Raw genomic sequence first — 25,141 nt, forward strand, 5'->3', positions numbered from 1 at the left:
ATGAAGCAAGAATTACTCCACCATCTTCTTGCTTCCTGTTGCCTATCTGACTGACTTTAATATGAGGGCACGGGTCAGCCAACTGCCTTCCCCCAATTCAGCCACAGTTGAGATCAGGGAAATTGCACCATGATAGTTTTTTTTTTTTTTTAATCCAACAGTAAACTGATGCCACTGCAGTCCCAGACTTCCAGAGTGTTCACTAGAGTGGCCTTGGGATTATAAACAATAACGTGGTTCACAGAATGAGCACTGAACTTGTGCCTAGATGACAGCTGCCCGCCCCCCGCCTCAGCAGCTCTACCAACTTGTGATCCTGGCAACGTCACTTCACTTGTTTCCTCAACTGTCAAATAGAGATGATGGTTCTTTCCTTGCTTACTTTCCCTGGGGTATAGTGATATGAAACCCTTCATTCGGACAGAATGGAGACACTGGGGAAAGCTTGGATAAATACAGGTACTTAGGTAGGGAATAAACTTGGGGCCAGCACCCAGCTACAGCACTTGTGAGCTGTCACTCTGGGCAAGTGCTGAGCCACTTAGAGCCTCAGTTTCCTGTTGCAAAATAGGTGTGATACTAGTGACTACCTGAGAGAATTATGGTGAGGTGTAAATGAGATAATGTCTGTAAAATGCTGAGCACTCTGTCTGATATGTAAAAAGACTCAATCCATGTTATCTCTGTTTATTGTTATGCTCAATATGTACAAGGAATCATAGCAATACAGCATATAAAATCTGAATAGCATCATCTTCAAGTACTGTAAACCTAGTTAAGAAGTGACTGACATAAAATTATATGGTCTTTCTCCCTCACACCATACACAGAATAAACTCCAAATGGCTTAAAGACTTAAATTTAAGATGTGACACCATAAAGCTCCTAGAAGATGATATAAGCAAACCATTCTCTGATATAGATCGTACCAGTGTTTTCTTAGGTCAGTCTCCCAAGGCAATAGAAATAAAAGGAAAAAATAAACAAATGGGACCTAATAAAACTTACAGGTTCTGGAAGTACTGACATGAAACAAGTAAGAACAGACATTCTCTGAAGTTAGAAAAGAAGATGCTCCTTCCGTAAAGGATTGTTCTAGATACTGTGGATCATGTGTGGAAACTGCCCCATGTTCACAGTCTAATTGGTCCACTGAAACTCACAGCAGTACCATGCTGCACTACCAGAGGGAGATCCCCAGTAATGGGAGTTGATACTTCCCAAAGGAGCCCATGGAATTTTTCAATCTTCCTCAGATGAGCTGTAACCTTGATCATAATTTTCTCCTAGAAAGTAACTCAGCCTGACTGCACACCAGGTCAGAAACAAATACTTAATATTTTAAGTTGAAATCACAGGTATGATAGGATGACACATGAATCATATGCTGTCAGTTTGTTCATTTCGTGGAGCTGACATTCACAGTGAAATTTTCTTAAATTAATCTTAATTTGTAGACACTATCTACCAGATTCAGAATGACAGTGCCTTTATTCCAACTATAAGAATGGAGGAGTTCCAGTTCTTTGAAATGAAGATCAGTACCTGGAGACTCCAAATTAAACTCCTTTGAAGTAATTCAAGTCCAAAATCCCAGTTCAGAAAGTCTGAGAATCATCATTTGCATACAATCAAGCCTCTTAGAATGATTTCTGGTTTTACCTCAAGAGATTGGGCCATGGAGTCTTACTTTTGATTCTGTCCTCTCTGAAACAATGGTTTGCTCTTGACCCAGTGGTCCTCCAGGAGGTCTCTGATGAGGAGATTGGTGAGGTAAGGAGGGGGCCCTAAGAGAGAGCGTGGGAGAAGCCTACAGAGAGCAGGGTCAAAGGGGAGAGGTTACAACTGCAGAAATACTGGGTTGAGCTGAGAGTTGTGTTGTGAGATCGGAGAGGGGCTTTTCCAGGCAAAGCCAGGACAGAAGCCTGAGCCACAGGAACCTTCCACCTTTGCTAAGATGCCCCAGAGAGTGGAATGAGAGGGCAGCAACCTGACCTGTGGGAACTAGATGGCAGAGCTGCCAGAGTGACAGCAGCAGTGAGCTCTGATTCCAGATCGCCTTTTTACTTCCTGTTGATTTTGCTCTCCCTGCAACTTGCTTTTCCTTCCCTCCTGCCAGTATGCTGGAGGATACAGGGCTTGGATGGCTGTCTGAAGGTTCACTGAAGAGCCCAGTTCTAAGGCTCCTGGCTCCATTAGAGTTGAGAATGGGCAAGAAGAGGAGGAGGAAGAGAGAAGGTGAAGGTTGTCCTCTGCCCAGGAGCAGATGTTCAGACGGTGAGCTGGGCTTGGGCTGGATGGCTGGCCTTAGAGATAGCCTGGTCCCTTCAGAGCTGCCTCTCCCAGCTTCCTCCCTGTTGCAGGAGGGTGGCTGGGAGTGGGAACTCCTTCCACCCAGAGCAGCCTCCCCTCTTGGTTTTGATCTCTGGAAGGAAAAGCCCCAGCCCCTTTTTTGAAATGGCAGCCGGCACCACTTGTCTCTTCTCTCCTTCCCGCAGGCACTTCTGTTCCGAGTGCTGCCTCTCGCTGGTTCCTTCTGCTTCTGCTTGGTCCTCCCGCTGATTGGGAAGAAAGTGCACCAGTGGGGTGATGGGGGTCTGGAACTCTTAAAGGAGCAGCTTTAGTTCTCTTGAAAATTTATTTATCTAGCACATAATTTTTTTCTGTCTTCCTCCAATCAATATAATCTGGCGAGAAAAGTGAATCAGATACAAAGTGACCATAATCACGATTTAAATGTTAATTGTAGATGTTCTGGTTTTCCTCTAAAGATTTTCAAGCAGATCAAGCATTAGCCCAGGCGACAATCATTATTAGCAATCAAATCCAATTGGAGGATCATTTACTAAGGGAATTAAGGTTGGGAGCTGTGGATCTGAGCAAGGAAGTCTCTGTTGCCTCAAGGGCTCACAGTCTCCAGCTGAAGACTGGAACTCCACAAGTAAAGAAGGCACAGACAGAATCTGAAAATCTCTGGCACCATTTTTACCAATAGCTCTTTTGCCCTGGAGTCTTTGACTAGACGAGTTTACAAGTAGCCAAACTGAAAAGGCGATTTGAAATGCAGTCTTCCCTTGGCTGCCCATTGGTTGATCTGCAGTCAGTTAACTAGTTCTGTTAAGAACTTGGCCCTATGGAAAATAAATAAACAAAGCAAAGTATCATCGGATGCCAGAGTTGCAGAATCTTAGTGTCTTGTCTGTGTATGTGGGTGATGTGCTTTTTCCCGTACAAAGAATAGGAGAGAGACGGAACTCGGGGCTCCTTCAAGCTAAGATTCTCAAGTCCTCCACCTCTTGGAGCTGTAGCACCTTCCACTGAGTTCAGCCCTCCCTAAATGGGCTTCCCAGATGCTTCGTTCTAATCTCTGTTCCCCCTTTAGGAGAAATGTCAGATCCTGGGCAAATTACCCAGTCTCAGAGCCTCAGTTTCCTCCGGAAAAAAAAAAAAGTAAAGAGAAATTATTAAGATGATTTTGAGAATACGAGATAATATTAGAGAAGCATGTTCAAATAGAAAGCAGAAAGCTGGAGGTGCAGGAGCCAGATGGCGGCTCTGTCAAGTCTCTGTCTTTTACAAAACGAGCCTCAGAGAAGAGACTTGCTAGAGTCACACGCAGAGCCAGTGACAGAATCAGAGTCAGAACTGGCACCCAGCTCTTGTCAGCACTCAGTCTACCGCTTTGCTAGAGGGTCCTCACCTTAGAATTTCAATGATGCGCCAATACTATCTTGCCTGCGCAAGGACCTGGGGAAGGTCTGGGACTCCGGGTGCTCCTGCTCCCCGAAGTGTCAGACTCCGCCCCTTCTGACGCCGCTTTGGGCATCAGAGGCCGGGAAAGCTTTCCCAAGGGTGTTGGCTAAAGAGGTCCACCGGTCCTGGACCACAAGTGGAGGCTGAAGGGAGGGAGGCGGCTGCATGCAGAGAGAGACTCTCTGGCCAGAGGGAGACAGGCAGCCAGAGGGTGGGACAGTGGGCACACTCTGTGGGATTTCCCATCTCCCAGAGTAGGGAGTGCTGACGCCTTCTGCCCAAGGCACGTGGTGGTTGTGCCTAGAAGGTGGTAGTGCCACCCAGTTTCCAGGGTCCTAAGGCGAACCTGAGGATCGCCCAGGGTGGTCATTTATGCCGACCCTTGCAGCCTACAGAATCCAGGGCCCAGAGCTTGCGGACCTACTAGGTGCGCACCGCGCCCTGCAGTGCGGCCACGGCGGCACTGCGGCATGCCTGGCCGGCCTGGGTGCAGACAAGCGGCTCCGGGGAAGGTGAAGGTGACCGCCTTCTTCTTCCTGGCCTCGAGGGCTGTGCGCTGCGGGGCCGAGGGATGCTCAGGCCCACCAAAGTTTGCTCCCAGTGGTCGGGGGTCCCAAGAAGCGTCCCGGGGCAGGGACTGTGCGCGCCGCAGCGGGGGGTGGACCCCCATCCCCGCGGCACTTTGTGCGCTCTTTTCGGGTTCCGAATCTTAACTCGCAGGGGTGGGAGTAGGTGGGGGTTCCGAGAGAGGTTCTCCTTCCGGAAGCAGGTCGCCTGGCCCCGCCGGGCCCCCGCCCGCCTCAGTGCAGCTGCCCCTCCGGCCGGGCCCCAGGGCGAGAGTCCCCAGGTCTGCGGCCGCTCCCACCAGCTGATTTTGACAGAGGGGGGTCTCGGGCGGCGCGGACGGAGGGGCGAGCCCCTGCCAGATCCGGGGATGATAACGCCGGCTCCATGTCGCGGCTTCGGGCTGTCCAGGCTCCGCCCCCTGTGAGTGTGTAAGTGTGTGATGCTGCCGCGGCCGCCGCCGCCGCCGCCTGTGCAGCCGCCGCCGCTGCCGCCCCGGCTGCCGAGCCGCGCCGCGCCGCTGCCGCTGCCCCGGCCGCCCCTGCCGCCGCCACCGCCTCCGCCAGCCCGCAGCCCGCCAGGCGGGCGGCCCCGCCGGCTCGAGCCCGCCGCGCCTGCCGCCGCAGCGTCGGGGCGCTGGGCGCGCGGGCAGCCGCGGACCGAGCAGACCCGAGCGGGCGGTCAGGCACTTGCCCGCCCGCTGCCGCTGCCGCCGCCGCCGCCACCGCCCCGAAGCTCAGGACCCGGCACCTCCGGCGCCCGCCCTCGCCGCCCATGCGGCCCGGGCACTTTTAGCCGGGCAGGAGGGCCGGAGATCCGGACTGCCGAGAGCAGCGCGCGAGCCGCGCCGAGAGCCGCGCAGACCCGCCGCGAGCAGCGACGGACGCCCGCCCGCCGCCGCCACCGCCGCCGCCCGGCCGTTATGGATCTATTCGACTTTTTCAGGGACTGGGACCTGGAGCAGCAGTGGTAGGTGTTGCTTTTTGCCTTCTCCTTTGCTGCGCGGGTCCCCGCGCTGGGGCTGGGCTTTCCGCCTTTGTTAAGAGGAGCCGGGGCTTGGTGGGGGCGCCCCGGACGCCCTCCCACTTGCTCTCGGCCACCTCTGGCCCCAGCCGCCGCGACTCCTCGGTCGGGTGCCCGGGTGGGGGTAGGTGCGGATGAGGGGGGAATGCGGGTCCGGAAGGCGTCGCTTTGCACTCCAAGTCCGAAGAGTTGCGTTTGGCCCAAATCGGATGCACTGCTGTCCGGGGTCTGAGCCGCGCGACCTCCGCCCGGGATTTTCTCCTCTAACAGCTGGCTTGGCGGCCTCCCAGCGCACCGGATGCTGCCGCTCGAAATGCCCCCAACTTTCCCAGGTGCCCGACGCTGACGGCGGGTCGCGGGGGGACAGGCAGCGGCCAGGTGTCACCGGCGGCCCTCCACGTCCCCGGCGACCACCGCCCCCGCCGCCACCTCGGTCCCCACGCGGCGCGGTGCGCACACCTTCCCTTCCACCCGCTCGCAATCGGGAGCCTGGCGGCGGCTTCGGGGGCCACTGCGTGGGGGACCCCGGGGTCCGGGCCGACTGCGGCGTTGGCTTTCAGTATTGCGGGGTTTTGAAGTTGGCCCCTAAAGTTGGCTGCTGCGAAGTCAAAGCACATTTCATTAACCCCTGGGTCCTGTCCGCACCACCGCCCCCCCACCCCCCACTGGGAGGCAGCCACCCGTTTGTGTCATGGGTACCCAGCTCGGATTCAAAGGTTTAGTCAGCTCTTCTCCAAATACCGTCAACTTGTCGCCGAGAGGGCTGTCTGTGAAAGACGGTGCAGAGGTGACTGAGAGCTGGAAAGTTGTTACTCTGCGTGCTGTGCGCGCGCGCGTGCATCAACAGCGATGCACATATCTATTAACTTTTACAAAAGCCTCACCTCCTGCACCAACGTTATCACTGTTCATTTGTCATAACATTTTCTCCTATCAGTTTGCCCCCACAGCCTATGGAATTAGATGAGGGGAAGGCACTGCGGTAGCGCCTTAGACTTAGAATTGCACACTTCGCTATTGGCTTTTTAAATGGAGTTGGAATAATCTATAGTACCGACCGGCAGTGCGAAATCTTTTGCAACGTTAAACTCCTGGCAGCCGTTGACTCTGAATGCTGTGTATTTTTACAAGGATTTCCCTCGCTGATGTGATATTTTAGGCAATTTCCTTCTTTAGAAAAGGGTCACACTCTTAGCCAATAGCTTCATTATGCCAATCATGACTCCTTTAGTTGAAAATCCAAGATAATCAGAACTTTAAAACATTTTATTTTATAGCAATTCGGGGTAAATCCTTGAAGCCACAAATCACGCTGTATCAGTATTAATCTATAAGGCATTTTTGATACCATGCAGGGTTTTATCAGCTCTGCAGAAGAACATTTTGCAATTTTTAATAACCACGCTGTTGTTATTTAAAAGTAAAGATCACAATAAAATTACTGCTCCATTAAATATTACGCTCCTGCACACAGCCTTTACTCTGTTTCACTAATTTATTTTGCAGGCACCTGATAACCACAGCATTACTATTTGCATACAATTTGCCTAATATACGGTGTGGGTAACATCATTAACAGACGTTGTTATAATTGCTTTTGTGGGCGTAGTTCAAATGTTAAACATATATACAATGTATTAGGTTTTTTAAAAACATGTTTATTATACTATTTTAATTTCAGTTTAATCTTAGGCACATGCAGTTGCATATTTAAACGGGTGGGCTCTTTTGATTTGTCTTTTCAGAAGAATACATCTCTCTCCCTTTTCGGAAACTATCTTTTATTATATTAAGGAAAATGCAAAACCTGATTTCCTCTAGATGCCTAACTGTGCCACATCAGTTAAGAAACATGTGGACTCAGACACTCCATGGATATTATGTGAATACTGATGAATTAGTATAACATGTCTGCATAAATCAGCCAGCCTTTTCCCTCTGTGCACACATCCCAGGAAAATTTCTCCTTCGATTGTGAGAGGCAAGCTTCCTTCTACATCTGTGTTTGTAAACATTTGTAATGCTGCGGTTGTGCATCTGTGTGTTGTACACCCCCACAGAGAAAAGGAACAGAAATGTGAATAGTGGGTGAACTAAAGAGCTTGCTATTGCCTTGAATGAAAGTCTGTACCTTTCCAAACTCTCTTGCATATCCAGAGCATGGCAATGGCATGTTCATTACATGTTTACTTCCCCTCCTGGGGAGTAAGTCGTTGATTAGAGTGATGGCATCCATTGCTCCCCACCCCAAACCTTCCAAGGAGGCCTAGAAGGAAAAAGGCACCAGCCAAGTTAAGGATCTCATTTCCATTGGACCTCTTCTCAGCATTCACTTGTGGAACAGAGAGCTCTGAGCCATCTCTACCGCAACCTTATATGTCTGACATAATAACCGGATCAGGCCAGCTAAAAAACAAACTCATCTTCCAAGATCTAATGGAGAAAGACTTTACAGAAACAGGCATATGTGTCACTTACAGACAGTAGACTATAGTAAACAAAAAGTGTGTGCCCATTTAGAAACATCCACATTCCTCAGGAGGAATGCAAATGTGCTGCACGAGGCATGGGTGACACTTCCCAGCCTGGGTGGCTAAGAGTGCTCGGCAGTAACGGAACAGAGCCCTGGACTTCATACACGACAAGAATCTCTTAATGGGTCATGCTCTCGACTCGATTAAAGGGCCAAAGCTCTCATTCTTGAAGATTCCTGGGTGAATGAGCAGTGTTCACCTATGTCTGAATTTAATATGAACCATTCTGTTGAAAAGAGGAAGGTGCAGATGGCTGTGTGCACCAAAGATACCACTTGCTCTTAAAAAGTGAAAAAAGGATAAAGGAAAAAATAATCAAATTTGATCGTTTAAATCATTGCATACAGTTGCCTTGCTAACCCAGTAAATGAATTCTTGAGGTGTCTGGAGATCACGTGGCTAGATTTGGACTCCTTTACCAGCAGGATCTGAGGGCCTGCCAAGTGTCCAGCCTTTCTGTTGGCAGGCACCCCTCCCGTATTGATGAGATGTTGCTTTGTGACAGGCCGAGGTTCTTTGCAGGGGTGCTTATCATCATTTTATTATTGAAAAAGAAAGACAGAAGGAAGGAAAGACAGATACAGGAGAAGGGAAGACAGATACAGGAAGGGGCTCACACTGAAAAATAAAAATGGACAAGCAAATCACCACGAGAGCAAAATCACCATGTTCCAAAGCTTGATGACAATTGTAGTTAAGCCAGGATGACAGTGGCCGACTTTCTGCCTGTGAAGGACAGAGGCCAGCATCCATGGTTTGTAGTTTTTATGTGATGTCTCACAAGTAGCCTAATTAGAGGCAAGCTTGCAAACGGGCAGTTATACAGGAAGAGAGTTAAACTCACTAAACTGTTAGATAAATAGAAAGTTCAAAGGTCTGTGTGGGGCTGTCTAGGCTGGGAAGGGGCCATGTGCGGGCCAGGCTTCTCCTCCCCTCCCCCTCATTCGCTGCCCCAGCGGCCCCTACTTTGCCCAGGTTCCCTCAGCCTTGTGGGAGGCGGGGACCCTGCTCTCCAGACAAAAGTGAACTGTTTCAGCTTCAGTTGGGCATGGCCCATGCATGGCGGCAGCCCGGCTGCCTCTGCCCGTTCTACATGCAGAGATCTGGGAGGCCTCCTTCTCTTCCATCCTCTGAAAGAATGACAGAAGCCTGTTGGTGAATGGGAATGTCAGGGAGAGACTGAGAAGGCAGCCCACCTCTACCTGGGGTTGGCAGGAATGTGGAGGGGGCCGAGGGGTAGCCCCTGGATCTTGTTCTGACCAAGGCCTACAGGTCGCTAGGGTCTCTCTTTCTCTACCTGCATCTATTTATCTTTCCCCCTTCCCCTCTGTTTGTTTTCCAATGAAATGGAGACAGTCAGTGGTCTCTTTTTTCTTGCTGGTACAATATTCATTCTCCAGTGTGTCTAAGCTTTCATTCCGAAAACCGCTTGAGCTTGAGCTTATGGTGGGGTGGAGAGTAAGACTCAAGGTGGTGAAATTAGCTACTGATAAGGTCTGCTCTACACCCGGCTGAAACCCCCCAAAGAATAAATGCTATCTCTGTAAATCTTAAAACGCATGTCTGTTGGACAAGGAAGAAAATTATCTCATGTTAGAAATCAGTTTAATGATACATGAATTGTTTTGCTAATGATTCAGTCAAGCATTTAACAAGTCTAAAATATACAAATCAAGATTGAAAATGACTGCCTCAAATATGAATCTGTCATTATAGACATAAACGAGATTCCAAACATTTAAGCATGTTGTAGATGGATAAAAATTATATTGTATTTAAACATGCTAATTATTGTTGAATAGAAGTGGTTTTAATGTGCTGAACCTTTATTTCATGCCCATTATTCTTAGCTAAGACTATTGCTTGCATGCAGAATCTGCACATATTTAACACAATTGAAAAAATCATAAAAGCCCAATAAAATGGCCATCTCTGGAACAAACTAGGAACTGTACTCCCATGAGCTTATAGCTGTAGGTTGTACCTCAGAAAGGGAAACCGCCACATGCTTGATGAGCTTGTCACATAGACAAAACAATTGGTACAGTGAGTACATTTTTCACTCTTAATTTTGTTTTTTTCTGATTCCTGTGGGATAAAGAAAGAGATTTAAGACTTGTTTACTGAGAATAGAAAGAAGTTTATTGCTAATATAAGAACCCAAGACCACAATCTGGAGAAATCTTTTTGAGGAGTGTGTGTATGTGTGTGTTTCACCCGTGTATGTGATAAGTCGCATCATCATCATTGTTGCTGTTATTTGGGTATCTACTCAGTGCCCCAAACATGACTGACTAGCTCATGCTTTAAATACTCAATTTTACTTAATCCTTTAGACAACTTTGTAAGATGGGTCCTAATACGACCTCCATTTTTAGATGAAGAAATGGAGGCACTGGCTCCTCATTTATGCAGTTCAGATTCCAGCCTAGATGGAGCTGACCCCTGAGTCTGCATCAGCAACTGACATCTTATCTGAGCCTTTCCAACAGGTGCCATCCTTCCTTGTACATCATCTCTTTCCATCATTGTGCATTAGAATGCACAGGTGTTATTCCCATTTTCCAGACGAACAAACAGCGCTAGATAGGTTGATTGACTCACCTAAGTTCACACAGCCTGATTTGTATCAATGGTAGGGCTGAATCAGAAATCCACGTCTCCCACTTTCCAGCTTAATTGCCTTCCCGCACACTCTCATTGCCTATTTTTTATTATTATAGCCTAATATTTATTGTTACTGGGTGAGCTGGAGCATTTGGCTCTCACTGAAACAAACGGATTGGATTGTGTATGTTATGCTTGTGTAAAAAAAAATTGCTGTGGAATGACCATGTAATCAACTAGCCATGGAACTCTGCTTTTTTCTCTTAATCAAATAAGGAGCAGTTTATGTAATGATACAATCTCTTAGCACTTTTTTATGGATGCTTCTTTAATGAGAAGGTATGAATAGCACATTATAATATATGTATGTTGTAATTTTCCATTCATATATGTATAGTATGTATCATATATATATATATATATATATATATATATATATATATATATAATTTCCATATATATATATGGCAAAACTCAAATCCTTGAGAACTGTCTATTTAAGTTCAAATACCCTAATTTTGAAGATTCAGTACTTGAACTTAAAGAAGACCACGGTATATCTGTCTACTTAATTGGAAGCCTCAATGCTGGGTGTAAGGGGTAGATTGCATTTATTTCCAAAGCTTTGTAACTTACCACATCTGTCATTTGATTTGATCCTCACAATAACCTTGTGGGTTTTCCATGACTGGTCTTACTGGCTTCATTTTGTAGATGGCAAAAATGGCAGTTCAGAGAGGTTAACTGGCTTGCCTAAGTTTTCAGTGTGTGGATGGTCTTAGGATTTTTGTTTATTGTTTTTTTTCACTGTGTCACTACTGTTGCATTAAGTCATTTGTGTTTAAATATTCACACACCCTCTCACATCATCTCGGACAGTGCCTTTTTCATTACAAGTGCTCAAGAAACATCTGTTAACACGAGAACCCCATCAGCTCCAAGAGTGGTCTATGCAAATACTCCTGTCATTCAAAGATAGTTGCAAAAGTTCTGGTGGTAATACCACCCCTCTACCTCTTTGATAGTGTTTCAATTGTTTTGTAATTTTTTGAAGGTCTCTTAGCCAGTCTGGTCTCTTTTGAGGAAAGGAATGAGAAAGAATGATGGTAACCCAAAAAATGCTTAATAGGAAAAGGCAAAATTAGAACTCCTGTTACTTACCCGTGTGCTTAAAAAAAGAAAACCAGATTCCTATAAATTCTAAGATATGCTTAGAACTGCAAACTCCAGCTTTGAAGGTTGAGGAGTCCAGGACTATATTGTGTCTCAATCTGTGTGGAGAACGTTAAAGAAGAATGTGTGATAAAAATCTGAAGAAGAATTGACTGATCGGAGGCTTGGGATTCCTCCAGCTTTCCTTGAGTTTCAGCCTTTATGACTTGTATTTCATCATGAGAAGGCTGTTTTTCTACTTAACTGTAGCAGATCCACGCCATAAATTATCATGACTGTTAAACAAAGGTCCAGCACTGGGTTCCTCTAATGTAAAACTTTTATGTTGCACTTTAATGAAATTTTATATGCATGTTCAAAGCGAAGCACACTTTATACCATGGAGAGGGCAATGCTCTGAATTGTTGAATTTATTTTAAGGTAAATCTTTTCGATGACCTTAGCTGCTAACATCCACCTACTTACTGAGCTGAGAAAAATAATCTGAGTGCTTAAATAAAATGGCATGATTTAAGCAGAGCTGACACTAGCCCTCCAGCTAGAATCTGATTTTTATTATGGATTGCTTAGTTTATGGAATGCTATTTTTCATATACCTGTGCATTTTGCTTCATTTGGAAAAGAAAATCAGCCAGTGATTGAAAGTTATCTTTGATGTGGTTGTTTGATAGGCGTGTGCTGGTCTTGGAAGGTGTAAAGGCCACACACTGGGAAATAGCTAAGGAAACTTGAAATCGCTCATCTGTTTATTTTTTCAATGTTCATTTTATTGGAGAAAAGGAAAAGAAGAAACACATCACTTCCATCCCATAAAGAGTGGTTTGTTTTCTTAGATTTCTAAATAACAGTTGTCTGTATCATCGACCAGCTTCAGTGAAAACCAGATCTCAATAGCAGGTATGTATGGTGGCATTGATGAAACCCTATTTCTGGAATCCAAATTTTGTGTTTTGGAGGCCACATATCTCCTGTCAGTAGCATTGAAATGGTCTCTTTTTTATATGAATAAAAAATAAAATCCTACTCATCTTGTAGTGGCACTGCAGTTGCAGCCTGGGTTTTGATAGTCACCAGGAGAACTTTCTTAGGAGTCTGACGTCTCCTTGGTCTTTGGGTCTCTAGTATGATTTGATCAAACCACCCTGCTGGAAGGAGTGTGTTTTGAGGACAGTTTAACCTTCTGACTGTGGCAATATGTACAGGATGACCTAACTGTCTGCTGAACAATGAGAAATGCAATTGCAGAGGCTTTATTTCTCCCTCCAGGATGTCAGTCAATGAATTTTTTTAATAAATTAATTTTCCAAAGGGACTGGTGGTTTCACACCAGGTCGGCACAGCCACAGTAACTAAATTAAATTCCAGCTTGATGGATGTTTCTGATGAAGTGCCATGGAATCCTGGAGAGGTCTCATCAATTAGCCATTACTTATTTGCTGGCAGAAGTCTTGGCTTAGGTGTGTAGATATTAATCAATTCCTTGAACCTGTTTCAAGACTGGAGGGCTTCACCATCATCTGGTTCAGCCTCTTCATTGTACAGATGAGGAGACTGAGGCCAAGGATGGGGAAATAACTTGCCCAAGGATGTATAGTCCACATGTGACATTGTTGGGTTGGGTCTGGAGCCCTTGTGCCCTGGTTCAGTATTTGTCACTCTCTCCAGAATGGTTTCCAGGGTTTCCCAGGTGGTGCTAGTGGTAAAGAACCTGCCTGCTACTTCAGGAGACATAAGAGACTTGAGTTCAATCCCTGGGTTGGGGAGATCCCTTGGAGGAAGAAATGGCAACTCACTTCAATATTCATGCCTAGAGAATCCCATGGACAGAGGAGCCTGGTGGGCTGCAGTCCATAGGGTTGCAAAGAGTTGGATGTGACTGAAGCGACTTAGCATGCACGACAGAGGTGTTTACTTCGTGTACCAGCTCTGTGCCCAGTGCTTTGCTAGGCAGTCACTCTTAGGGGGAGAGGAAAGGAATGTAGAAGGTGACCTCTGGCCCCAGTGACTTGACATTGGAATGTAGAACTAGTTTGGGGGAAATAGTAGGACATGGATGTAAGTAAAGTAAGAATTCAGGGAGAGAGAGACTGTGGGCTAGAGGAGGAGAAGCAGTCTTCCTCAAGGCCAAGAGTGAAATGGAAAACCAGAAATGTGGGCTGTTTAGAAGACCAGGAGCAGCCAACACTTGCTCTTCAACAGCTGTCTTTGGACCCACAGTTATCTGGTTGGATAGTCACTCACAGTCATCACATAATTGCTGAAGTTATGTTTTGCTATGTGAACAGAGTATTGTCATCACCCACTGACCACCACTGGCTGTGAGATAACCACAAAATTCTGGACAATTATTTAACTGTCTGAATTATGTAAATATTGATGCAAGCATTCTTCAAAGAAATACCAAATTAAAGTTTGTTTTCCCGAATCAGTTGAAACAAATGTTTGTCAATTGGCACCACTGCTGGCAAAGTTGCTATTTTTGAAAGATGCATATATTGTGGCTCTTGAGATGTACCCAGATACATTTGTTCTTTTGTTCTTTTTCTTTTGAAAAAATTATTAGCTTATTTTTCTGAAAGGTGTGTATTGATGTTTTTCCTTTTGCCGTTTTTTTTTCCCCTAAAGGGTAAGTTGGTGCCTTGGTACCATCTGATTGGCATTTATGTCTATGTTTATAATGGCCACCAAATAATTCATTGTCTGGCTGTCTCCTCCTTTGAATCTGAGCTCTGTCTTGGAGAAGCCACTGGCTATAATTCTTCTGCTTCTCTGCCCCTAAACTCACATACTCTTGTCCCGTTGGGTTAGATACCCCTCCTCTGAGCTGCCACGCTGCCCTGACTAGATTTCCAGTGCATCTGAGTTGTTTAGAGGGATGAGAACATGTCTTTTATTGATGTAATCCTAGTTAGTGTCTGGCCCAGAGTAATAGCCTAATGAAGCCAATCCAAGGTGCACCATCCTTTGCTTATCTGAGTCATTCAGGCATTGCACTAGGTCTTCCAAATATTATGTCTAGGTGGGAAGCCATCATAATAAGTCATATTAATAATAGTGAGTGAAAATAACAATCAGAGCCAGCATTTCCTCTGTGACAGGCTCTGATTTGTGTTCTCTGAGTTCCCCATTTTGCAGGGCATGGAATCTGGGACAGAGAGGTTCGGCAACTGAGAGTAGGCTGCAGAGCTGAAATGAACACACAGGCTGTGTGAATCCTTCACTGCACTGCTTGCCCATGATAATACCCTGGCAGAGATGCTAAAGTAGTGGCAAGCCCTGCATGCCGTGGGGCTTGGCAGCGGACGAGGCTGACGAGGCCTTTGTCACTCTTCTTTAGCATTTACAAGCCAGCATCGGGTTTTCATCCATAACCATATACAAGATCTAACTGGCCTGATATCTACTTCAGCAAGAGACACTCAATTCTGCTCCTCTTTGGTGTAAGCATGAGATTCAGTGCTTGGGAGGAAGATGCATTCAATATGGGCTCCATGAAGGTGGAGTCTTTTTAGGGGTGGTATGATTTACTACTGCAGCTTCACTGCTTAGAACAGTGGCACACAGTATACTGTTTGATATACAGTAACCTGCTTAATGTTTTGTGTGATCAGCTTTGTGAGCAGAGCTGAGAGGTGCAGACTGAGGTCTAAGAGAAGAGCTAAAATCACGGTGGTCAGACAGGCCAGTACAGGTAGATATGTTCCTGAAACAGCATGCTTATTAAAGTTTTATAAAGTCAGTCTCTCTATGTGCATCTTGCTTGCCAGAAATCCTGCGGGGAATTCTTTGTTGATGAGAGTAATCGCTCCTAACAACCCTAAACTTACCAGTTTTGTGATTTTAGGTAGTTACGCAGAGCATTTTCTTTCTGCGAGGTATACCTACATTTAGTATATACAACAATACCGTGAGGGTAATTTTGTGAACTTTTTTTAAAAAAAAAAGGTGTCTTAAATTGTTATTGTCACCAGAAAGAGGCTTTCCTCTAGTTCAAAGTGGGGGGGTGGGTGGTGGTAGAAGAACATGCCTTCAACATTTGCTCAATATTTTTCTCCCCACTTTTATACCATGGTCTCCTCTGAGGTAGATGCCTTATTTGTTTTTTGTTCGTCTTTCTTTCTTTTAAAAATAGCTCCTGCTTTGGAGGCTAACCTGGGATTTGGATTTTCCTAGCATATTTGGGGCTTCCCAGGTGGCGCAGTTGTAAAGAATCTGCCTGCCAGTGCAAGAGATGCAGGAGACATGGGTTCGATCCCTGGGTTGGGAAGATCCCCTGATGGAGGAAATGGCAGTCCACTCCAGTATTCTTGCCTGGAGAATCCCATGGACAGAAGAGCCTGGTGGGCTACTGTCCATGGGGTCACAAAGAGTCAGATATGACTGAGCAACACACACATGCAACGTGCAACATATTTTTAGACCAAACACATTTTATGCCTCTGAAGGATTCAGATTGCAATTTCATCTCAAGGATGTGCAGGAACATTTCCCTGTGTGTTCATTTTGCAGCACTCTGTAAGATGGTTTGAGTGCCAGCATAAGAGAAGTAGCATATTTCCAAGCACTGTGTTCCATGTTTTACACACATCACCTTATTGAGCAAGCATCCCCAGAAGATAGATGTTTTTTCCCACTGCTTTCAAAGAGTTGGACATCAGCTGTCTCAGAGTTCATGGGTAACTTCAAACTTCAAGATTAATTAAAGTTAATCTTGGGGGGGAACCCTCTAAATGCTATTTATTGTTTTTACAGTATACATTTAAAGGTCACGAGATTCAAGTCAAGAAAGAAAGATAAAAGGCGTTAAAGAAATCTAGGACATTTTTGTAGAGATAAAGTACACAGTTAAATTAGCTTGACATTAAGGTACATATTTTGAGGAGAAATTTTAGGTACTTACGAGTTTTTTTTTTTTTTTTTTTACTTACGAGTTTTTAATAAATTAGGTCTCATATCAGAAAGGAAACATATCCAAGTATTAACAATCCAGGAGGAACGCAAGAGCCATGACAGTCTTTAAAAAAAAACTGCTAAATATTAACTATATCCCTTTTGGTATAATTAGACATTTTGGCTCATTAGTTTTTTGCAATTCTAAAACAGTTTAAACTTCAGTGGTGCACGTATATTCAGACTGCGAGGGATAAAGTTCCTATCAAGAATGATGAAGACTGTTATGGCTGGATTCTGATTAGCATTTTACCCTGAAATTACAATGAAATGCCAATGCACACTCTACTGCCATTGAAAAATGACACCCATGGCAGACTTATACCATACAGGCTTTTGTAAACAGTTGCAGTTACTCACATTATTTTGAAAAAAATTGAAATGTGATGAACCTATCTCAAGAGGCTTGAAAAGTTAAAGTGAATTTTAACTGTAGGTTAGTCGCAAATGGTGACAGCAGCACCAGCATTACCTCAGCTGATTAATTTGTAGGGATACTGGTCAATGATTTTAACCAACAGCTACGCATAGTAGAATCCTAATGGGATCTGTCTGTTAAAATTACATAAAGTAGGGCATTTGATTTATTTCATAGTTTCTCAAAGCTCAATTTTAACTTCATACAAATAATGCATTAGTCACCCAGAATAAATGACACATTGAATAAAGTTGTGATTTTGTCTGCTTCTCCTAATCTGATTTAGCACAGGACCACATCTGGCTCCCTAGTGTCTTCCTATTCTGAACGTTTGTAGTAGAGTGGGATCTTTACATATCTCATCAGAGGGGACTGGATCATGTAGGCCTTGCCCTGACCCTGGGTTTCTTGGGTGTGTAAAGAAGGCTTACTGCTTTGGGTGTAGCATTAACAACTGCCATTACTACAGCGAGATGCACAAGTGTTTATAGACATTGCTGCTCTTAGCACACAATCAACTGAAAGATTGCATTTTAAGTTGGTAACCAATTTGAGACTGGTTAAGTATCAAATCTGAAATATGTATTATGAAAAGTAAACTTAGTAAAATAGGACTAAAATCCCTAAAATTCACTTTACCATGTTAAAATGTGAGAGTACACCAAACTTTGCCTAGGTGCCCAGACCAATTCTAGCCCACCAGTTATGCTTGTACCCTTGACCCTGGAGCTGGGGAGTCTTTTCCTTGGGCTGTGAGTGCCTCACAACATCACCTCCACCATCCAGTTTTAGTGCCCGAGATGTGACTACCTTGTACACTCTGATCGCTGTTATTGTCATCTTTATTTCGGTTCATTACGTCCATGGAAGATGGAAAGGTGAGTTTGTCCAATAGAAAAACTTTGAAATCTGCTCAGCCTGCAATTGCACACCAAAATTGGAAGGTGGCGGGGGAGGTTTTAAATTCATGGCTGGCTGGAAATATGTAGGTTTATATTTTTAAGATTTGAAAAACACGATTAGTAAAAAGCCCGTAGAACTTTGTGGACGTCAAATAACTCTTAAAAAACGAAGGCAAATGATGAAGTATGGGGTAAGTTTCCTGAAATTGAACATAATCATAAAAATCCAAGGAAAAGCAATATATTCTGCAAAATTTATGAGTTTTTTGGTGGGGAGAGTTTGCAAAGCTTGACAACCCCCAGTGCATCTGGCCTGGCACATTCCTATTTGTAATGAGAACCTTATGGGGTGCCGGGCCTCAGTTTTCTTAGGCAGGCCTGCTCCCCAGGGGTATCATAAATGATACGCGAGTCAGAAACTTCATGGCTCATGGCATTTCTCAGAGATGTTTTAGTTAAGCTGCCTCACCCAACTACAGGGGCAGAAGGTGGGAAACAAGTCCCCTCGTAAATCTTCATTGAGCTTTAATTAGTTAATTTTGTTTTTTCTGTTGTTCATAGGAATTAGAAAGGGGAAGAGTAACTGAGTGAATGTGCCTACATGACTCCACAGATATGGTCCAAGTTATCGGGGGTTCCTGTGGCTTTTATTATTTCATGGACACACATTCATTTAACAACAACAATGACAAAAACCCAGAAAACCTCAGAGGTGTAAATACTGGTAACAAAAAGTTGCCAAAAACAGAAGAAAAGGGGCAATGCTAGTGTTAGGGCTACTTTTCCAGTTTTCTGCAGTCTCCTCTTTCCTTTTATTCCCCACATGCTATGCGAGTTTGAAATGTGTCCCAGTCTTACTTGTGAACTTGGGCCTCACCTTGTGGGCTGTGTGGGGTGGTATGGCTGGTAGGTCATGAAATGGAGATTTGTGAATTCGTGTTTGTTCAAATGCGTTCCAGCACCTGGATTTCCTGAATGAAGTTCTGATGTTACTTTTTTCTCAAAAGGAGTTCCAGCCATGTTGGTGGTGTGGTTGGGGGTGGGGAAGTTCCACCTTGAATGGGCCTGTATATTATCGATCCTTTAACTCACTCTGCCTCTCCTGTGACTTTGGGCTTCTCTCTCAATAGGCCTGGAGAAGCCCAATGTTATTTTTGACTCCTTAGTGCTCTGTCACCTCCCCTTCCGTCTCTGCCTTTTGGATTCCTGACATTTATTCCTATGAATGGCTTAGTAGCTGCAGTTTTATTCCCTTCTTTGGGTAGGTCTAATGCATTGAGAACAGGACTGCCCATCACATGAGCATCATTGACCTCCTCATTGTCTTCCTTTTAATCATATCTGTTACATGCGATAAATTTTCAGACTTGTTTACCCTCTATTAGTGAGCTGGGATACTTATGGCAGTTTTTTGAAAGGGGAAAAACAACAATGCTTTCTGGGAGCCATTTAACTAATTTCTCCTGAAGACTATTTATGCATTTTATGAGAGGAATGTTTAAAAGGTTGTCGTGAATGAGGCAGCCGACACTGAATGAGAAGATTTGACAAAAGGAAACATTTTTTTTTTTTCAGAGGAAAAAGAAGCAGTTTTTACATTTCGTAAGCTTATTTTGAAAGGGTAATAGAGAAATTGCTCTGTTTCCTCACTGGAAAAAAAAAGAAAAAAGAAGACATATTCTGGGGACAGAAGCCTTTAATATCTTGCAAGCTGTTTCAATGAATTCCAAGTTTCAGGTCCAAAACTCTTGTGGCTAATGGAGATTTATGCTCCATCAGTTTTAAAAATCCAAGAAGGCATCTTGAATTTAAATTGTCAAATTATTAGACCTTCATTTTCAACGAAATGGAAAGACATTGGAAATTCTAGCCGTTTTGCCTTGGCAAATTAAGCCACACTTGTTGGTGTTGATGGAGTTTAATAATAAGGCAGAATTTTCATAAATAGACAATGGGTATTGAAGCCTTCCTCCATGACAATTAAGTAGAAAATTAAGGCTCTCTGTGTGCCTCAGTTTTTTTTTTTTTTCCCCATAATGATAATCTCCCATTTAAAACCTGAATTGTAAGAATTGGAAAAGGTATAAAAATCTAAAGAGGAATAGGATCAGTTTTCATGAATCAACGTGAACTCCTTAGAGTTGTGTGATGGTGGAGGGAGAGCAGATGTGGGTCTGCTTCTCTGGAACACTGGCTCCCAGGTCCATGTCCCCATGCTTTTCTTAGAGCTTCAGACCTTCAGGGGAATGGGGCCTCAGTGGGGGCCTCAGCCAGCTCCTTGGCCATGCCCTTCCCTTGCTCTCCCTAGCAGTGCTTACCCAGCTTCTGTCAGCCCAAAAAGCAAACCAGAAAATGGGAGGAGAATAAAACCTCCTCTCAAAGCAGCCAGTTCTTTCCTGTCTGGGAAGTTCAGCTACACATTCCATCATCTGTGTGAAAAGGCCTCTCAAGCTTCCAGCCCTTGGTTCTAGTTCTTCCCTGAAAGCCACACAAAGGACGTATCATTGCCTTGGCTCACGTCAGCCCTCCTGGGTCTGAGGGCAGCCCTCCTGTGTTCACTGTGTTCTCATTTCTCAGGGTGGAACATTCCAGTATGAAGATAACGACCTGCAGGGACTCATGGTTGTCCTTGTATAGATATGTGGAGCGGAGGTGGCCAGGCCTGGCAGGCTGGAGCATCTTGTTCCAAGATAGGGATTGGATCTGAATAGCATCCCATTCTGACCCTACATTCTTGAATGGTCCCACTCTCCTTGCAATATGTGCCACAGCCAACCTTTGCAATGGGTAAAATCTTAAGTGTTATGGGGATCTTAGGGTTTCCCTGGTGGCTCAGATGATAAAAGAATCTGCCTGCAATGTGGGGGGATCTGGTTTCGATCCCTGGGTCAGGGAGATCCCCTGGAGAAGGAAATGTCAACCCTCTTCAGAGTTCTTGCCTGGAGAATTCCATGGACAGAGGAGCCTGATAGTCCATGGAGTTGCAAGAGTCAGACACGACTGAGTGACTAAACCACCACCTCCACCATGGAGATCTTATGTGGCCATTGCCTACATGGCCCCTGGAGCCAGATCATTAAATGCTTAAACTAGGATGAGAGTTGGGCAGAGGTCCATTGCTTCTGCAAGGCACCCAAGGTCATATCTGAAGATCCTTCCAATTGCAGGGATTACAGCCCTCTTTAAGATGACAAAAACAGATACTCCTTGCCCAGCCTTCAGGACCAGGGCCCTGGTTGATTCCTGCAGGAGATTTACGTGAAGGAGATTGACATGACAAAGAGGATTGGCTGGAGCCACAGCAAACCATTTCCAAAGACACTGTTCTGAAAGGGCTTGAGTCATCAATCATATGGTGAAACGCATGGCACAGGGCATCTGGCTTTCTTTTTGGCTGCCAGGAAGCTAGGCTGACCCAGCACTGCCTTGAGTAATTTCTTCAATGTCTAGTACTCATTATTTCCACCTGCTGCATGAGAGGGAGCTTAAGTCAAAATCTAGCCCCCATGACATTGCACCAAATTTTTGATTACTGCAACCTTTCCGTCAGTATTCAGCAAACCACTTCCTGTACTGCACTATTGATGAGTATTGTCAACTTTTGAATTCAGCTGTACAGTATTGAGTCTTTTTGCTAAAAGGACTCTAAATTGGAAAAGAATTTTTTTCACTCATCTTTTTCACAGCTCTTCATGGGGCATCCTAAGATGAATTTTTTTTTTTTTTTTTTTTTGCTACCAAATGCCTTTTAGAAATATTCAGTTTAGATTTCAGACTCAAGACTCGTCTTGACTTGGGCGAATACTCTTTTAAAGAGACTTTAGATTCCATTTTGTTCTGGGCAAGTTTTGGCACTGGAGTGTGGATTTTGCTAATAAGACCGAACAGAGCCAGCTGTGTTCTTCCAGAGGGCCACCTTGAGTATCAGCGTGGATGACAGATGACAGCCTGTGCATTAAGAAGTTTATTGTATGCAATTGGGCTGCGGTCTGTTGTATTTGCAGTGCTTGGCGTGGTCTGTCCCTCCCACAAGAGACAGAATGACTGTGGGTCATTTATTTCAAGAGCATAAGCGTCTTCTTTGCTCTGCCCAGAACAATGACCCCACAGATGACTGCACTTTGATGGGGAGGGGAAGGGATAGTGTGTGGTGTCAGGTCACTTTCCACTTGAGTGGATGTTACCTTGTGGAGTTTTAGGTAGAGAAGTATACATGTCTGGTATTTAAGCTAAGACTAGATGACCCTTATCAGGAATGCTGTAGAGGGGATTCCAGCATTAGATAAAGGCTGAACTAGATGACCTTTGAGGTTGTTTCAACTGCTGAGTTTTTATGATGCTTTAAAATTCCTCAGGAGAAAAGTTGCAGCAGAGGGCACATTGGCTGTGAATCTCAAGCTTGCAATTGTCAGAAAATAATGCTTACATCAGATCACCTTAAATTCACTTTAAATTTCAAAAATAGAGAGCTCACAATGTTTTGCCTGATTTGGGGGAGGAAATGTGAGCAGGAAAACATGAAGAAGATTACTGCCACATAAAATACAACAAACCATGAAAATAGCATCAGCAGTCCAAATTAAAAAAAAAAAAGTTTTAATTAAAAGGATTGGGAATCACTGACACATATAGGCTTTTAAAATTTTTCTTGGCTCATTTGTGAGCTCAACACATGGAGCCTATTAATTCCTATTGCCTCCTATTGGCATTTTAATGGCACCTTATATAAATAGAGGCAGAGAAGCTAGTGGCTGCTCTGCCCAGACTCCTCACTTTTGCATTCCTGGCTTCGTGCTGGAGCCTGACTCCATTTTGCTATTGACAGACTTGTTACAGAAGGTGTTGACCGTTCTCTGGTCAGGAGTGATGCGTCAACATCCTCCACAAAGGAGAATGGATATTTATCTCCTCCTTCTCCACTCACTTCCTGTGTATCTGTGAAATAAAACCTACACATCTTTTTCATCTTGGTTTGTCACATCATGGAATAAATATTGCAGTCTTTAAACACATTTTTTGGTGAAATCCCTGATAGCCATTTCCAGTTCAGATTGGCTAGTAATGACTTTCTGTCCTCCAGTTGTATAGATGTGAAAATAATACAAAGCAGAAGGGACTACAAATTTAAGAAAGCAAAAATGATAAAAAGAGAACTTAAACATTCAAAGAGGGATTTGAACTGTTCCTTGTGTCCATGGCTACAAACTCCGCATATAGCAGTAGAATGGGCCCTTCAAGACCTATCTAAGGAAATAAGTTAATAATGTTTACCTATCTGTGTATATGTGTGTGTGTGTGCATATATATATATATATATATATATATATATATATATATAGGTACTTACACTCACATGTATATATACACATATCTGTACACACACAGACGTGCATGCCTCCCTAAGCTAGCTGTGGATTCTAGGCTTTTGTGAAACTTGAACTCTTAAGATATATGGCCCTGATACCATATCCCACCACCCTCCTCCGTATATACAAACAACCTTTCTTACTCTGTTAGCCTTTGTCTGGTTGAGGACTGTTTTGTCTAAACAAATTATGCCATTATTTTATTTTAAACACTTTTTTTTAGAATAAAATAATCATAATCAATGCCAGATGCCCTGAACACTTGTGCATTGAAGGGAAAAAATAATCAAATAAAACAAACTTACATCTGAGATGCTTCAAAGAGGGAACCTTAACTATCCAACATTTTTCAAACGTATAAAATCCATTAATGTCCAGGGTGCATTCTGGGCCTACTGCCTGCCTAGAACTATTTTCAAATACTTTTGCGTTCAGGGAAACCCAAATGCATATTGCCTCAAGCCCTTTTCCCCTTCTTTAATTTTGAGACCCCTCTGTGTTCAGAGGGAAATGTAATCCATATGTTTTTGATTCATTTACACTTAACTCATCAAAATGTTGTTTGTAAGAGCCATTTGATGTTCTAGAAGCATCTGTGCATTTAAAAAAATAAGCTTTTTAGAACTCCTCCCACCAACCTCCCTCCCACTTCCCACAAGAAAGGTGTATTTGGCCAGGGGATAAAATATGATGCATAAATGCCCAAACAGATCAAGTTCACTTCTGAATTCATTAGTGTGTCAGGGGCCTTCAGGTGGCAGATACTGGGCTGCCATGTTTCTATGCTGGGTTGACCAGACTTACAGCTAACAGGCCTCTTTTGGTTCTTCTTAACACTAGCTCAGCTGCCTCTGTTTTGAATGTAATAGAATGCTTTCTAAATAAATTAAAATGGAACAGGGAATTGACTCCCCTCTACCAGAACTTTCATTCAGCTCTTCACAGAGGGAAGGCATTTGTCCTAGTTCGCCATCTGAAATTAAAGGTCTTAAAGTGGAAATAACTTCCATGCCTCATTATAGTGTGTCTTTTACTGTAGACATTAAAGCTTTTGCAAAAATGGTTATCACTTCACCTGCAGTTACTTCTCTTTTTTTTTCCATTTAATAAGGAATCTGATATAAAATGATCAGAAACAGTCTTGACAAATCTTTTTTGGCTGCTGGTGGCTCTGGTCTTTTTCCTAAAGTAATTTGTTTATGGTTACAATTACAAAGCCCTCTGACAAGCCCATTCTGTAATGACCCAAACAGCGCCCCTGAGAAGAAGTCTTTGTGTGAAAGTCAAACAGTTGAGTGGAGCATAAAGGCGACACCCATGGCTCAGGCCGCTGCAGTCTGTCTTCTGTGTGTGGCCTACTACGCACTGGAAATGAACTTTGAATAGACGCGGCCCTAAACCTGCTTCCTGCTCACGGGCTGTGGTTTGGGAGAAGCTGGCCTTACAAGACACAGACAAGGGAGGGTAGAGGCAGAATACCAGACCAGGTAACGTCCCAAAGGAGCCTTGGATGGTGCCACTGTTACCCTCCCTGCCCCCTCTTACAACACAGAGGACTGGCCAACGGCAAACCCAGTGCAGCCTCTAACAAACACTCCAGCTTCAGGTACATTCAGGTGTAACTCAGGTTCTGCAGCCTGTGGGGTGGGGTGGGGCACTTTTAGCCTCCAATTAAAGTAAATAAAAAAAATAGTATTTCTGCTTTCAGGAATTAACACTTAAACATATTTCATATGAGGTCATTTTTGTTAACAAGACATAGTCACTCTAGATCATAAACATTAAGAAGGTCTAGAACCAAGTTATATATCCGCGCTCGTGTGAGAAAGAGAGAGAGAGAGAGAAATAGAG

General features: G+C 44.3%; 1 protein-coding gene across 9 annotated transcripts in view; it reads left to right on the forward strand.

Annotated features, from left to right (window-relative positions):
- Window positions 1-4,972: 4,972 nt before the first annotated feature.
- Window positions 4,973-25,141, forward strand: part of AFF2 (ALF transcription elongation factor 2) — a 534,314-nt gene continuing 514,145 nt past the window's right edge. For 2 of the 9 annotated variants that reach the window (XM_024988032.2, XM_024988034.2), the window contains exon 1: window positions 4,973-5,286. In XM_024988032.2, the coding sequence (XP_024843800.1) occupies window positions 5,240-5,286 (47 nt within the window). In that variant the 5' untranslated portion in view covers window positions 4,973-5,239. The remainder of the gene's footprint in view (window positions 5,287-25,141) is intronic. The other 7 variants (XM_059883420.1, XM_059883421.1, XM_024988033.2 and 4 more) reach the window with 6 other exon arrangements.

Source organism: Bos taurus, chromosome X, assembly GCF_002263795.3.
Source record: "Bos taurus isolate L1 Dominette 01449 registration number 42190680 breed Hereford chromosome X, ARS-UCD2.0, whole genome shotgun sequence".
In the NCBI taxonomy this organism is placed as follows: domain Eukaryota; kingdom Metazoa; phylum Chordata; class Mammalia; order Artiodactyla; family Bovidae; genus Bos; species Bos taurus.